The sequence below is a fragment of the Sander lucioperca genome, chromosome 17 (assembly GCF_008315115.2).
Source record: "Sander lucioperca isolate FBNREF2018 chromosome 17, SLUC_FBN_1.2, whole genome shotgun sequence".
Taxonomy (NCBI): domain Eukaryota; kingdom Metazoa; phylum Chordata; class Actinopteri; order Perciformes; family Percidae; genus Sander; species Sander lucioperca.
In genome coordinates, this window is record NC_050189.1 from 19,150,967 (window position 1) to 19,163,466 (window position 12,500).

At 42.3% G+C, this 12,500-nt stretch overlaps 2 protein-coding genes across 4 annotated transcripts in view; both read right to left on the reverse strand.

Annotated features, from left to right (window-relative positions):
* Positions 1–12,500, reverse strand: part of LOC116064544 (zinc finger protein 239-like) — an 893,026-nt gene that overhangs the window by 13,331 nt on the left and 867,195 nt on the right. The window lies entirely within an intron of this gene.
* The window catches only part of LOC116064540 (sodium/hydrogen exchanger 9B2-like), a 25,998-nt gene that overhangs the window by 2,311 nt on the left and 11,187 nt on the right, over positions 1–12,500 (reverse strand). For all 3 annotated transcript variants that reach the window (XM_035993887.1, XM_035993885.1, XM_035993886.1), the window contains 5 exons: positions 12,331–12,424; positions 6,776–6,882; positions 4,628–4,777; positions 2,472–2,580; positions 974–1,110 (listed from right to left, as the gene is read on the reverse strand). In XM_035993887.1, coding sequence (XP_035849780.1) covers positions 974–1,110; positions 2,472–2,580; positions 4,628–4,777; positions 6,776–6,882; positions 12,331–12,424 — 597 coding nt within the window. The remainder of the gene's footprint in view (positions 1–973; positions 1,111–2,471; positions 2,581–4,627; positions 4,778–6,775; positions 6,883–12,330; positions 12,425–12,500) is intronic.

Genomic DNA, 12,500 nt, shown 5'->3' on the forward strand with positions numbered 1-12,500 from the left:
GGGTTGACAATGGACCGCAAAATCTGGTTGGCTTGGGTTAAGGTTAGGGATTAGGGTTAGGGTTTAGGATTAGGGGTTAGGAGTATCTAGTGTGATTGCTCCGTACTGTGCTCGGACGCTAAACCGTGCCGTAGGCTGATTGAAAGATGTGGGCCAGGGCTCGGTTCGGTTGGACTCAGGCACAGTACGCATTAGGGCCGGGCAATATATCGCTATTATATCGACATCGATATACGAGACTAGATATTGTCTTAGACTTTGGATATCGTAATATTGTTATTTGGGAAATGTATTTTCCTGGTTTCAAAGGCTGCATTCCAGTAAAGTGATCAATCGTATCCACATTACTGATGATTATTTATCAAAAATATCATTGTTTAAACATTTTTTTTAAAGCACCAATGGTCAAGCCAACAATATTGCTGCAATATTGACATCGATGTACAGTATTTGATTTCCTCCATATCGCCCAGCTCTAGTACGCATCAGTGTGATCTATCAAAGTGTCTGGGTCTGGCTCTTACCTCACAGGTAAACGGGAATTGTAGTGTAGTAAAAAAGAGCTTGACATAGGACATTTGTTTCAGAAAAGTTGAACTCACAACTTTTTTGAAAACACAGTTTATTCTGGCAGCTTAAAAAAAAGAAGACACCAAGTGTGAAAATGGCCCAAAAATGAGGTTTTATGAGTTTTATTGCTGTGGTACACACACACACACACACACACACACACACACACACACACACACACACACACACACACACACACACACACACACACACACACACATACACACACACACACACATACACACACATACACACACACACACACACACACACACACACACACACACACACACACACACACACACACACACACATACACACACACACACACACATACACACACACATACACACACACACACACACACACACACACACACACACACACACACACACACACAGACCTGTACGGTGGCTTTGGGCAGCCAGGCCACAGAGATGAAGAATTTCTCCTTCAGGTTGAATCCTCCGAAGTGAACCAGCAGGAAGGTGACGAGCAGGCGGATCACCAGGCCGATGCTGATACAGGCCAGACCCAGACCTGAACACACAGAGAGACACACAGACTGATACAGGCCAGACCCTGAACACACAGAGAGACACACAGACTGATACAGGCCAGACCCAGACCTGAACACACAGAGAGACACACAGACTGATACAGGCCAGACCCAGACCTGAACACACAGAGAGACAGACAGACTAATACAGGCCAGACCCAGACCTGAACACACAGAGAGACACACAGACTGAAAAAAAGGTTGAAGGAATCTCAAGTGAAACTCGAGAGGGTGACGTTTTAAAAAGTCTTTAATATCTTCTTGTCTTTAAAGTCAGTAAAACACTCCTACAGCCCACAGTCCCAGTTCAGGGGGCTGCAGCCTTCGAAGCCCAAGAAGGCCGAACCCAGCGGTCCCCAAAAGGAGACGGTCTGGTCTGCAGAGCATTTCCCACTCCTGTCGCCTGGCAACCTTGACAGCTGCAGCTGATAAGTGATCAAAACGTTGACTACAGCACCGAAATGGAGCCAAAAGTGGTTCTTTTTATCTTGCCGTTTGGTAAAATAGAGAGCTAGCTGGCTTCTGGCCAGTTCATGGAGCTTCTTCACTCCGAAGCAAATTTGGACCAAATTTTTTATGCGCCGTACATTTTCATAACACTGTTTACATTCGACAGCTACACAGTCAACATGTTCTCACTCCCATCTCGTAAAATACGGACACTTGGTCAGGTGTCTTTGGTGTTGTTATTGATGCTAAAAGTCCTTTAACGTCACATCTACACGCACTTTATCTAAACGCACTTTATCTAAACGCGCTTGGTTGGGACTATTGGCGTCACTTTTGACGGTTTAGGTAAAGAAGAACGGGACAGTTGGGTTTAGGTAAAGAGGAACGGGACGGTTGGGTTTAGGTAAAGAAGAATGGGATGGTTAAGTTTAGGTAAAGAAGAACGGGACAGTTGGGTTTAGGTAAAGAAGAACGGGACGGTTGGGTTTAGGTAAAGAAGAACGAGACGGTTGGGTTTAGGTAAAGAAGAACGGGACAGTTGGGTTTAGGTAAAGAAGAACGGGACGGTTAAGTTTAGGTAAAGAAGAACGGGACAGTTGGGTTTAGGAAAAGAAGAACGGGACGGTTGGGTTTAGGTAAAGAAGAAACCCAGTTGGGTTGGGTTTAGGTAAAGAAGAACGGGACAGTTGGGTTTAGGTGGGTTTAAGATATTAAAGGCATTTTAAACGTTGCCCTCTTTAGTGCCTCAGTTTCCTTCAACCTTCTTTTAAACTAGTCATCCAAACAAAAAGCAACCAAAACCAACATTTGGGAATCTGGGGAAGATCAGCAGCTCTGTTTGCCAACTCGTCCACTTGGGACCACGTTGGTTTGTTGTGAGTTTGGTTCTTACCCACGGTGCTGGGGCTGAGGCTCTTTATGGTGATCTCTGCTCCGATCAGACCAAAGAGGAGCGGCTGGAAGACGTCCCAGGACCGGCCCACCATGGCCGCCACCGGAGCCTGCAAATAAACATAACCATTCAACTTAAAAACTCTAACCGTTAAAACACATGCTGACGTTGGTGTTGCGGCTGTAAGCAGTCCAACAAAGTGTTGCCGCAAGGGACTCAACACTGAGAGATGCATAAACACACTGTGACGCGCTCGAGATTGTATTTGCAATGATTTATACATTATGTATGCACGTAAAATACAACTAGTACTGCAGTTACCAAATGTAAAGTTACTTTGTGAGGTGAAATAAGTGCGTTAGTGCAGCGGTCAACAGAAAGTGTTTGCTCCCAGGCTCACCCCCCTCTCTGTCAAAGCCCAAAAAACCAACAGGTGAACAGGTGAAGCCAAGAAATATCACTTTATATCACAAATATACCCACAATATAATAATCAATAAATAATATAAATGAGACTATAAACAACACGCAGTATGTGGCTCCTACGGTTAGGTAAACAAGGTCTAGGGCCGCTCGATTATAGAAACAAATCATAATTATTTTGGTCAATATTGAAATCAGGATTGTTAACAGGATTACTTGTTGACTTTTGGAAGGATGTTGCATTTATTAAAGTTTAAAAAAAAACTGTTAAACAGTTGAACAAATCAACAATTAAAGTTCCCTTCGTACTTTTTGAATTCCCCTTAAAATAAATAACAATAACAATATATTTAAAGTGTAGGCTGAGTCAGTTTAGCCTTCGGGAAGTTTCATTCAGAACACAAAGACAAAATAAGAGTTTACTTGCAAAACGTAACGTGCAAACTAATCATTTGTCTCAATTTCATTGTTCTTCAAAAGTTTGATTAAAGGTGCCGTAGGTAGGATTGGGAAGATCCAGGACTTCCAGCCAAAGAATTTGAACATCGCCAACTTCTCAGTCCCTCCCCCCTTTCTGCTAAAGCCCCAAACGGTCTCCTAAGCCCCTCCCCCCACAAGGGAGAATGAATGCGTGTGTATGAGCAGTGATTGACACGCAGTTAGACACCCCCCCTGGCCCTGATTGGTGCATCTGAACAGTTAGACACCCCCCCTGGCCCTGATTGGTGCATCTGAACAGTTAGACACCCCCCCTGGCCCTGATTGGTGCATCTGAGCAGTTAGACCCCCCCCCCCTGACCCTGATTGGTGCATCTGAACAGTTAGACACCCCCCCTGGCCCTGATTGGTGCATCTGAGCAGTTAGACACTGACCCTGATTGGTGCATCTGAACAGTTAGACACCCCCCCCTGGCCCTGATTGGTGCATCTGAACAGTTAGACACCCCCCCTGGCCCTGATTGGTGCATCTGAACAGTTAGACACCCCCCTGGCCCTGATTGGTGCATCTGAACAGGTAGAGGTGGATTTTTGTAAATCTCACTACAGGCTGTAGTTGGAGCCAGAGGAGCCGTATTTTTTTTAAATGACCTGCTTCATGTAGTTCTACTCGAACATAGGGTCAGTTTCAGCAAATACGACAGAAAGTTAGTTTTATAAGTCTTACGTACTGCACCTTTAACTGCCTAACACTTGTGTTGTCCTGGGGTCAAATTTGACCCGTTTTTAAAGTTTTTAATATCAGAAATATGGGTTTCGTTCAACCAAATTGTCCAAAAATACAATGGATGCATAGATGTACGTTATATGGATACAATGTTCTTCGCAGGTAAAATTATTGATTACTTCCATTGAGTTTTGGGTGTTTTATTCAATGTTATAGCATTAGAAAAACAATCTTTTAACCCTCAGAAAACTAAGGTCATTTTTACAGTTCATTGTCCGTCTGGTTTTATTTTCTAAAAAAGCTTGTAAAACATCAACCCTGTTGTCTACAGTCAATTTATGAACATTAAATTAAAGGTTAAATTAAATTAAATTAAGGTTTATTGACCATGAATATAAAAAAAAGCATTTAAAAAAATAACAAAATATTTATAAAAAGCATCAAAAGAAACGAAAAGAGAGACAAAAAGTGCCAAAAAATGTTCATGTTCAATTTTGTCCTGGAATGACAAGTTCATGGTTGACGGGAAGACAAAACGAAGGGTTAAAGTGATTCTGAAGCATGTTACCTTGTCGGTCTTCCAGCCCAGAGCAGCCAGGAAGGAGAGCACCAGCGTAGACAGGCTGCCGGCTCCGGAAAAACCAATAACGTGACTGAAGAACACCGAGAATATGGACAGACCCAACAGCATGAGAGTCCTCCTCAACACCAGGTCCTCCTGCACACAACGTTCAACGAATTTAATTACATTTACATTTAACTGTCCTGTTGTCCTCGGGTTTACAAAACCTTTCTATATCAGAACTATGACAAAAGAACGTCGAAAAAAGTGACAAATACGCAGGAAAAATAGTCAACACAAAGAAAAAAAATTTAAACCGTTGAAAAAAGTGACCGAAAAAATTGTAAAAGTGACCAAAAAAACGGTAAAAGTGACCAAAAAAAAAAACAAACATCGCCAAAGGTGACAAAAACTTGTTAAAAAAATTGACAAAATAATTGGGAAAAAATTTGGAGAAAAAAAACGTTGGGAAAAGCGACATAAAACTTGTTTAAAAAATTGACAAAAACATCATTAAAAAAAACGCCCAAAAAGTTACAAATAAATTGGAAAACATTGACAAAAACATTTATTTTTTTTTAAACGCTGAAAAAAGTGACCAAAATAAATTGGAAAAGTGACCAAAAAAACCATCAAAACCATCGCCAAAGGTGACAAACACTTGTTAAAAAAGTGACAAAAAAATTGGAAAAAAGTGAGAGAAAAAACATCAGAAAAAGCGACAATAAAGTGACAAAATAATTTGAATAAAATCGAGAATATGGACAGACCCAACAGCATGAGAGTCCTCCTCAACACCAGGTCCTCCTGCACACAACGTTCAACGAATTTAATTACATTTACATTTAACTGTCCTGTTGTCCTTGGGTTTACAAAAACTTTCTATATCAGAACTACGACAAAAGAACGTCGAAAAAAGTGACAAATATTGGAAAAAGCTACAGAAACGCAGGAAGAAAGTCAACACAAACTTTTTTTTTAAAACCACTGAAAAAAGTGACCCAAAAAACGGAAAAAGTGACCAAAAAAAACCCCATCCAAAACATCGCCTAAGGTGACAAAAACTTGTTAAAAAAAGTGACAAAAAATTTGTTAAAAAAACATCGGGAAAAGCCATAGACTGTATATAAGAATGGACCAACAGATCCCATTGCTCTGGACGGAGACCAGTGAAGGATGTTAGAAGATCTTTCCCGGTGATGTCTGAGCGTTACTGAGCAGCCTCCAACTGAGCTTGAAGACGTAGATGTGACGTGAGCAACCTGTCTGAAAGTTGGAAGTCTTCTGGTAGCTGTGCCAAGAGAAATCTCAATCATTCCCAAGAGCGTAGGTATATGTAAGGAGATAACATAGACACAGGCTAATTATTGATCACTAAAATGATAGTTAACATTAGTAATTAAACTTAAACAGCTAATGTAAGTCCAAACTGCCTGAGAGCTTCTCCTGTACTATACGGTAATTTCTCTACTATGAGACAGTAAGTCTCGTGGTTATGACCCAATCGTTAGCCTATTTTTATAAAAACGTCTGCTACGGAGCCATAACGTGAGGTACAAGGTAATGGAGCCTTTTATACATTGTCGTGTTTCTTTAGAAATAAACAATGGACAAATAGAGTCTTTAAACTCTTCAGATGTAAAGTTATTCTCTGTCAAAGTGACGTCAAAATGAATGGGAGTCAATGGGATGCTAACGGGGGGTGATGGCTTTGTAGCATCAAAATGGCGCCATAGGAGGTTCGCGGTCCGAGGAGAAGCTGACCCCCTTGGGAAAAGCAACATAAAACTTGTTTAAAAAATTGACAAAAACATCATTTAGTAACAAGTAACAAAAAAATTGGAGAACATTTTTTTTTTTAAACAATCGGAAAAAGTGACCAAAAAAAACATCAAAACCATCGCCAAAGGTGACAAACACTTGTTAAAAATAGTGACAAAAAATTGGAAAAAAAGTGTGAGAAAAAACATCAGAAAAACGTCAAAAAAGTGACAAAAAATATTGGAATAAAATCGACACAAACGTCAAGAAAAGTGTAGAAAAAGAACAACAAAATGTTGAAATTCGACCCTGAAAAACACAAAGCTGCAGGTCGACAGGAAGACAACTTGAGGGTTAAGGTGGCATAAAACAAGATGAGAGCAGCATCCTCACCTGGTCGTTGCCGGGGACGCAGCACAGGAACAAACCCAGGATCAGTCCGGCCACCACCCCCCCCACCACCTCCAGCAGACCCTTCAGGATGTTCATCCACGTAGAGCCTGGAGGACAAACAGCACCGACAATATGTTCCACAACGGACCATTTTAAATCTAATTTAAAGACCTATCTTTTCCCACTCGCTTGTAGTTCACTCTGACGCTTCGACTACATTGAACGCGTAAACGCGTGCGTTGTGCCGCTGAACGTGTCTTTTAACCGTCTCCACCTGCTGTACCACACGGCGTAGGATTGTGTGAGTCACAGGCGAGACGGAGAGCTTTCTCTCTGGGATTGATGTTGTTTCTTCAGTTTTATTCAGCAGCAGTGGCAGCAAAAACTGTCCTGTTCTGTTAGTAGTGTCCTGAGGAGTGTCCCGGGACAGTCAGACACTGTCCTGTGACTCCCATGTTTGTTTATTAAAGGTCCCATGACATGGTGCTCTTTGGATGCTTTTATATAGGCCTTAGTGGTCCCCTAATACTGTATCTGAAGTCTCTTTATATAGGTCTTAGTGGTCTCCTAATACTGTATCTGAAGTCTCTTTTATATAGACCTTAGCGGTCCCCTAATACTGTATCTGAAGTCTCTTTATATATAGACCTTAGTGGTCCCCTAATACTGTATCTGAAGTCTCTTTTATATAGACCTTAGTGGTCCCCTAATACTGTATCTGAAGTCTCTTTTATATAGACCTTAGTGGTCCCCTAATACTGTATCTGAAGTCTCTTTTATATAGACCTTAGTGGTCCCGTAATACTATGTCTGAAGTCTCTTTCCTGAAATTCAGCCTTGGTGCAGAATTACAGCCACTAGAGCCAGTCCCACAATGATCTTTCCTTAGGATGTGCCATTTCTGTGTCTGTAGCTTTAAATGCTATTGAGGAGGAGAGGGGGGGGGGGGGCTTGACCAACTGCCACTTTGCTTGTTTGAAAGCCATGATATCTCTCTCTTTCTCATGGGTGGGTCAAACCTTGCTCCTTATGACCTGATAAGGAGCAGATTCCAGATCGGCCCATCTGAGCTTTCATTTTCTCAAAGGCAGAGCAGGATACCCAGGGCTCGGTTTACACCTATCACCATTTCTAGCCACTGGGGGACCATAGGCAGGCTGGGGGAACTCTTATTAATGTTAAAAAACCTCATAAAGTGAAATGTTCATGCCATGGGACCTTTAACAACATGTGTGTATGTGCACGTTGCAGAAGAGCTGTGTTAGTCATTGAGGAAGTGGTTAAAAGTACTCCTGGTAGCAAAATTACGAATCCCACTATGGCGTGGTCGATTGCTTGGAGTTAGGCATTTGACCTCGAGTGGTTAAGGTTAGGATAGCCGATTGGTCAGAGGATAGGACCTGTACCAATGGGTTTACATTACCTTGCGTAAGCATGGACGCCTGGCCAATAAGTGCTATTGGAGGGCAGGTCTTGGCGTCGCCTCCGGGCGACCTCTGATGCACAGAAAGTTAAGCTGAAGTCATAAAAATAGTTTAGGCTTTCATGACATAGAGGTGCAATGTTTGAAGGTTGCGAGAACAGACCAGGAAGCTGCACCACACAGAGGCCCGAACCTTGGTGTGTGTGTGTGTGTGTGTGTGTGTGTGTGTGTGTGTGTGTGTAAGATAACAGTTTCTGTCTAAAAAACAAGAAGACACCCCCCTTGTGAGGATAGGATAAAAGCTTGAGGGAGAGAACAGATCGGAGCTCATAATTCGGATATCCTGGTGGACCGAGCTCTGACTTTATGTCTGTTGCTAGGGAAACTTAGTCTCTGTTTGGGAACCCACAGCTGTGCTGTAACTCGTATGCTGGACTCAGTAAATTTGCTTAAACTGAACTCTTCATCTCAGATTGATCCTTGTGTTCTGGTAAACTTAAATCCGATGAAAGAAGGCGCGGGAATGAATTAATAGGAGTCAGATTTGATGGCCTTAGGGCCTCATTTGAACAAATTCCGCCAACACTGCCTCGACTGGAAAGCTCTTTGGGTCAAATTCTGTTGTTTTTAATCAGCCAACCTAGCCTGGGTAAACCCTGACGAACTTCCGGCAAATTTGAGATTTGCTCTGCATGACAGTCTGGCGAAGAGCCCATTCAAGCCCATTTCCAATGTCCCCAAAATCGAGGCACCAATCACAACCGCTGAGGCAGTCTTTACGCGACGACGATAGCGCAGCGATGGCGAGCAGCTTTTTGTTTACATTCAACATGACGGCTACCGAAGCGCAGCGTCACCCGGATCGTTGGTCTGATTGGTTGAAGGACTATCCAATGCACCCAGAGGCCTTTAAGCGGCGTCCGTTGGTGACACCCCTTTGGAAATGAGCTGTCAATTAACCTTCCCCAGACCCACTCTCAGTTACAACTGAGAAGGGTCTGGTGTCAACCAGGCTACAGCCAAGCCAGTCTCACGCCACTAATGTATTTCAATGGGACGACTACGGTAGCGAGTAGTATGAAATGCCGAAAATCCACCCCGGGAGGTCGGTAGGGGGGGTGGATGGGTCAAACAGCACAGGACTTCCACCCAGGAGACCGGGGATCGTGTCCCAGCGTGTGACGCGTCCTGTCCCCGTTCTTCTTTTCCGAAACCCAACCTGTAGATGCTCCCATTACGTGCTGACCGCCACGAAAAAAATGCCATAAACGTGTCCGTGTAGACCGGTGGTTCTCAAGCTTTTTTCAATAATGTACCCCCTTTGAACAGTTTTTTTTAAGCCATGTACCCCCTAACCAACTCGAATAATTTTTTCTTAGAAAAAAAAAGTCTCTATAAAGAGGAACAATACAGTGCTGTTAGCAGCCTTGTACCTGGAAAACATTTAAATGCTGATAAAAAAAAATGACAAAACTTTGGAAAAAGACGTGAGAAAGAAGGAAGTAAGGCAAAAATAGGTCGAAAATAGTAATACAAACTTTAAAAAAAAAACACATTAGAAAGAATGAAGGCAACACTAGGGCGACAAAAGTGACAAAAAATTAAAAAAAGTGACTAACTTCGAAAAAAGCAGAAAAAAAACTGAAGAAAAAAAGACTAGGTAGGTCAGAGAATAGGTCAAAACGACAAAACCTTCAAAAAATGGTGACAAACTTCAAAAACAGAGACAAAAACTTTGAAAAAAGCGACAAACTTGGAGAAAAAAAAGACAGTAGAAGTAACTACAGCCTTGTAACTGAAAAACATTTTGCAAAAAATGTCACGTACCCCCTGCAGTCCTCCAGAGTACCCCTAGGGGGACACGTACCTCCTGCAGTTCTCCAGAGTACCCCTAGGGGGACACGTACCCCCTGCAGTCCTCCAAAGTACCCCTAGGGGTACATGTACCCCCTGCAGTCCTCCAGAGTACCCCTAGGGGTACATGTACCCCCATTTGAGAAACACTGGTGTAGACCATAGACTGTATATATTAGTGGACAGAGCATCCGGTTCAGCAAAATGCGGCAAATGCGGAAGTGCCTTAAACCTGCATTCTATCTGAACTCCAGCAGGGGGCGACACGTGCGGTTGCAAAAAGGAGGTCCGTTTCTATAGAAGTCTATGGCGAAATGACCCACTTCTCACTTGATTTATTACCTCAGTAAACATCTCAATTAAGAGTTTATATTCTCAATCGCTAGTTTTAAGTCTTGTGCAACACAGAATGATGTTCATTTTTTTAATTATGGTCTCGTTGATTTTGAAATCGGCGATAAAGCGGGGGATGTTTTAGGGCGTGGCTATAATGTGATTGACAGTTCGCGGCCTGTCAATCATGACAGGTTTAGCAAAGCTTATCCATGGCATGTAAACTTCACTTTGGGGGTTGACCAGCTTTCGTCTTCGTGACTGTGACACTTGGTCGCCTAATAATGTCTTGTTCAACGTTCGGTTGTACGACAAGACACTCAAAGGAGTCGGCAGTTCAGTTTTTCCGGTAAGTAACGTTACATTTTGTTTTAATACTGTTTTTCGTTAGCCAACGTTAGCATCCCAATTAATATCAGTTAGCTAGCTAGATTGCACCTTGCTAACCAAGCTAGCGGGCTAACTAATAACGTTATGCAGACCAGACCATATAAGCGGATTAAAATTAATATATTTAACGTTACAGTCGTATACAGTAGGTATGCACAACGGTCTCGCCGGTGATCTGTTTTTAACCATATGTGATGTTATTGCTAATCGATGCGCATATAATGGTAATGTTAGCTTAAAGTCAAAGCCTGATATAGCTAACGTTATAGTGCAAATTCATATAAATCCTATTTGCACGGGATTAGAATAATTTTGGGACCGCGTGTGATTTAGAAAGTACCCCCTCACATCTGAGTTTCGTGTGGGGCATTCGCACGGGACAAGCAGAGACTGCTTTTACTTGAATATACTGAAATATACGTAACCCGTCCGAGAGTTGGGCAACGTTACCCGGAGACGCCCGAAGGACAGGCACAGACACCCACACAGCATCACCGTCACCTCGGACAAAGCCGCGCTGGAGCGCGTCGACGGACGGAGCAGTAGGCCAGAATATCCGTTTTTGCGATAAAATGTGTCATCAATTTCCATTTGAGCCCCTCATAGTTAAATATATATATGCACACTTGCATGTAACTGTACTTCATTAATTATCTAGGAGAATACAGATGAATCAACAACAGTCTATTGTTCTTTGGTGTAACTTTGATTTAGTTAAATGAGCTTATTTCTGCTAATGTTAGCTCTTAAAATCATGAAAAGGCTAAATGCGCCAACCATAGACTGATGGAGCAAACAGTAGCAAGACATTATCAGTGCATTATGGTTGTTACAGTTAACCAAACGTTCTAAGAAACTTGGTTATACTTTTGCTAATACTTAGATTAGATAATGATAAGCATTGACAATCCCCGTTTTGAATTTCGCTGACACTACGTTTAAATTAGGACAACGTAAACTTCAATTTGAAGAAAATTAACGTTAGCATGTTTTACCAGTGGTTAGCTAACGTTACAGACAATTTACATGGTAACTTCAGATACATTTACTTTACAATGTGACTCCTCTTATATGTAATATAACTATGGGACAAAGATATATTTAAAACCTAGCGAAGCTATATCTTACCTCGAATTATGTATGCTAGCTTTCAGCAGCAGTTGCATCCAGATTGCCAGTGAACGTGTAAGGTAACGAAGAGTGTAAGCAGCGTTGCCAACTCCAAAAAAAAAAAAAACAGTCAGATACCGCCCAACAGTCTATGGCTCCTCCCCCTCATCTAAAAACGTCACATCCGCAACCAGGATGGCTGCGCCCATAAACGCAAACTCGACGACGGATTGCTGATCTCCACAAACCAATGGGTGACGTCACACATGCTCTGTCCACTAATATATACAGTCTATGGTGTAGACAAATCAGTAGATTAAAAATAACGTGACCATTTCACGAACTGCCGTGAGACCGTGTTCAATCAGCTGTAGGAATAAAGTCAATCAAGTAGAATTGAAAGGAACAGAATAGATGATTATATTATATTTTCCCGTAGATATACCTGTAGAGAAGGCGACTCCAAGGCAGGTAGAGAACCCCGTTATGGCCAGAATAGCATCAAAACTCCCAGCAGCCAACAGCAGGGTGGGGATCCCCTGAACAACAACAACATCATTACAAGGTAGAGACAGAACCATACACTCAACTCACAATTTCACTTTTTTTCAAGTT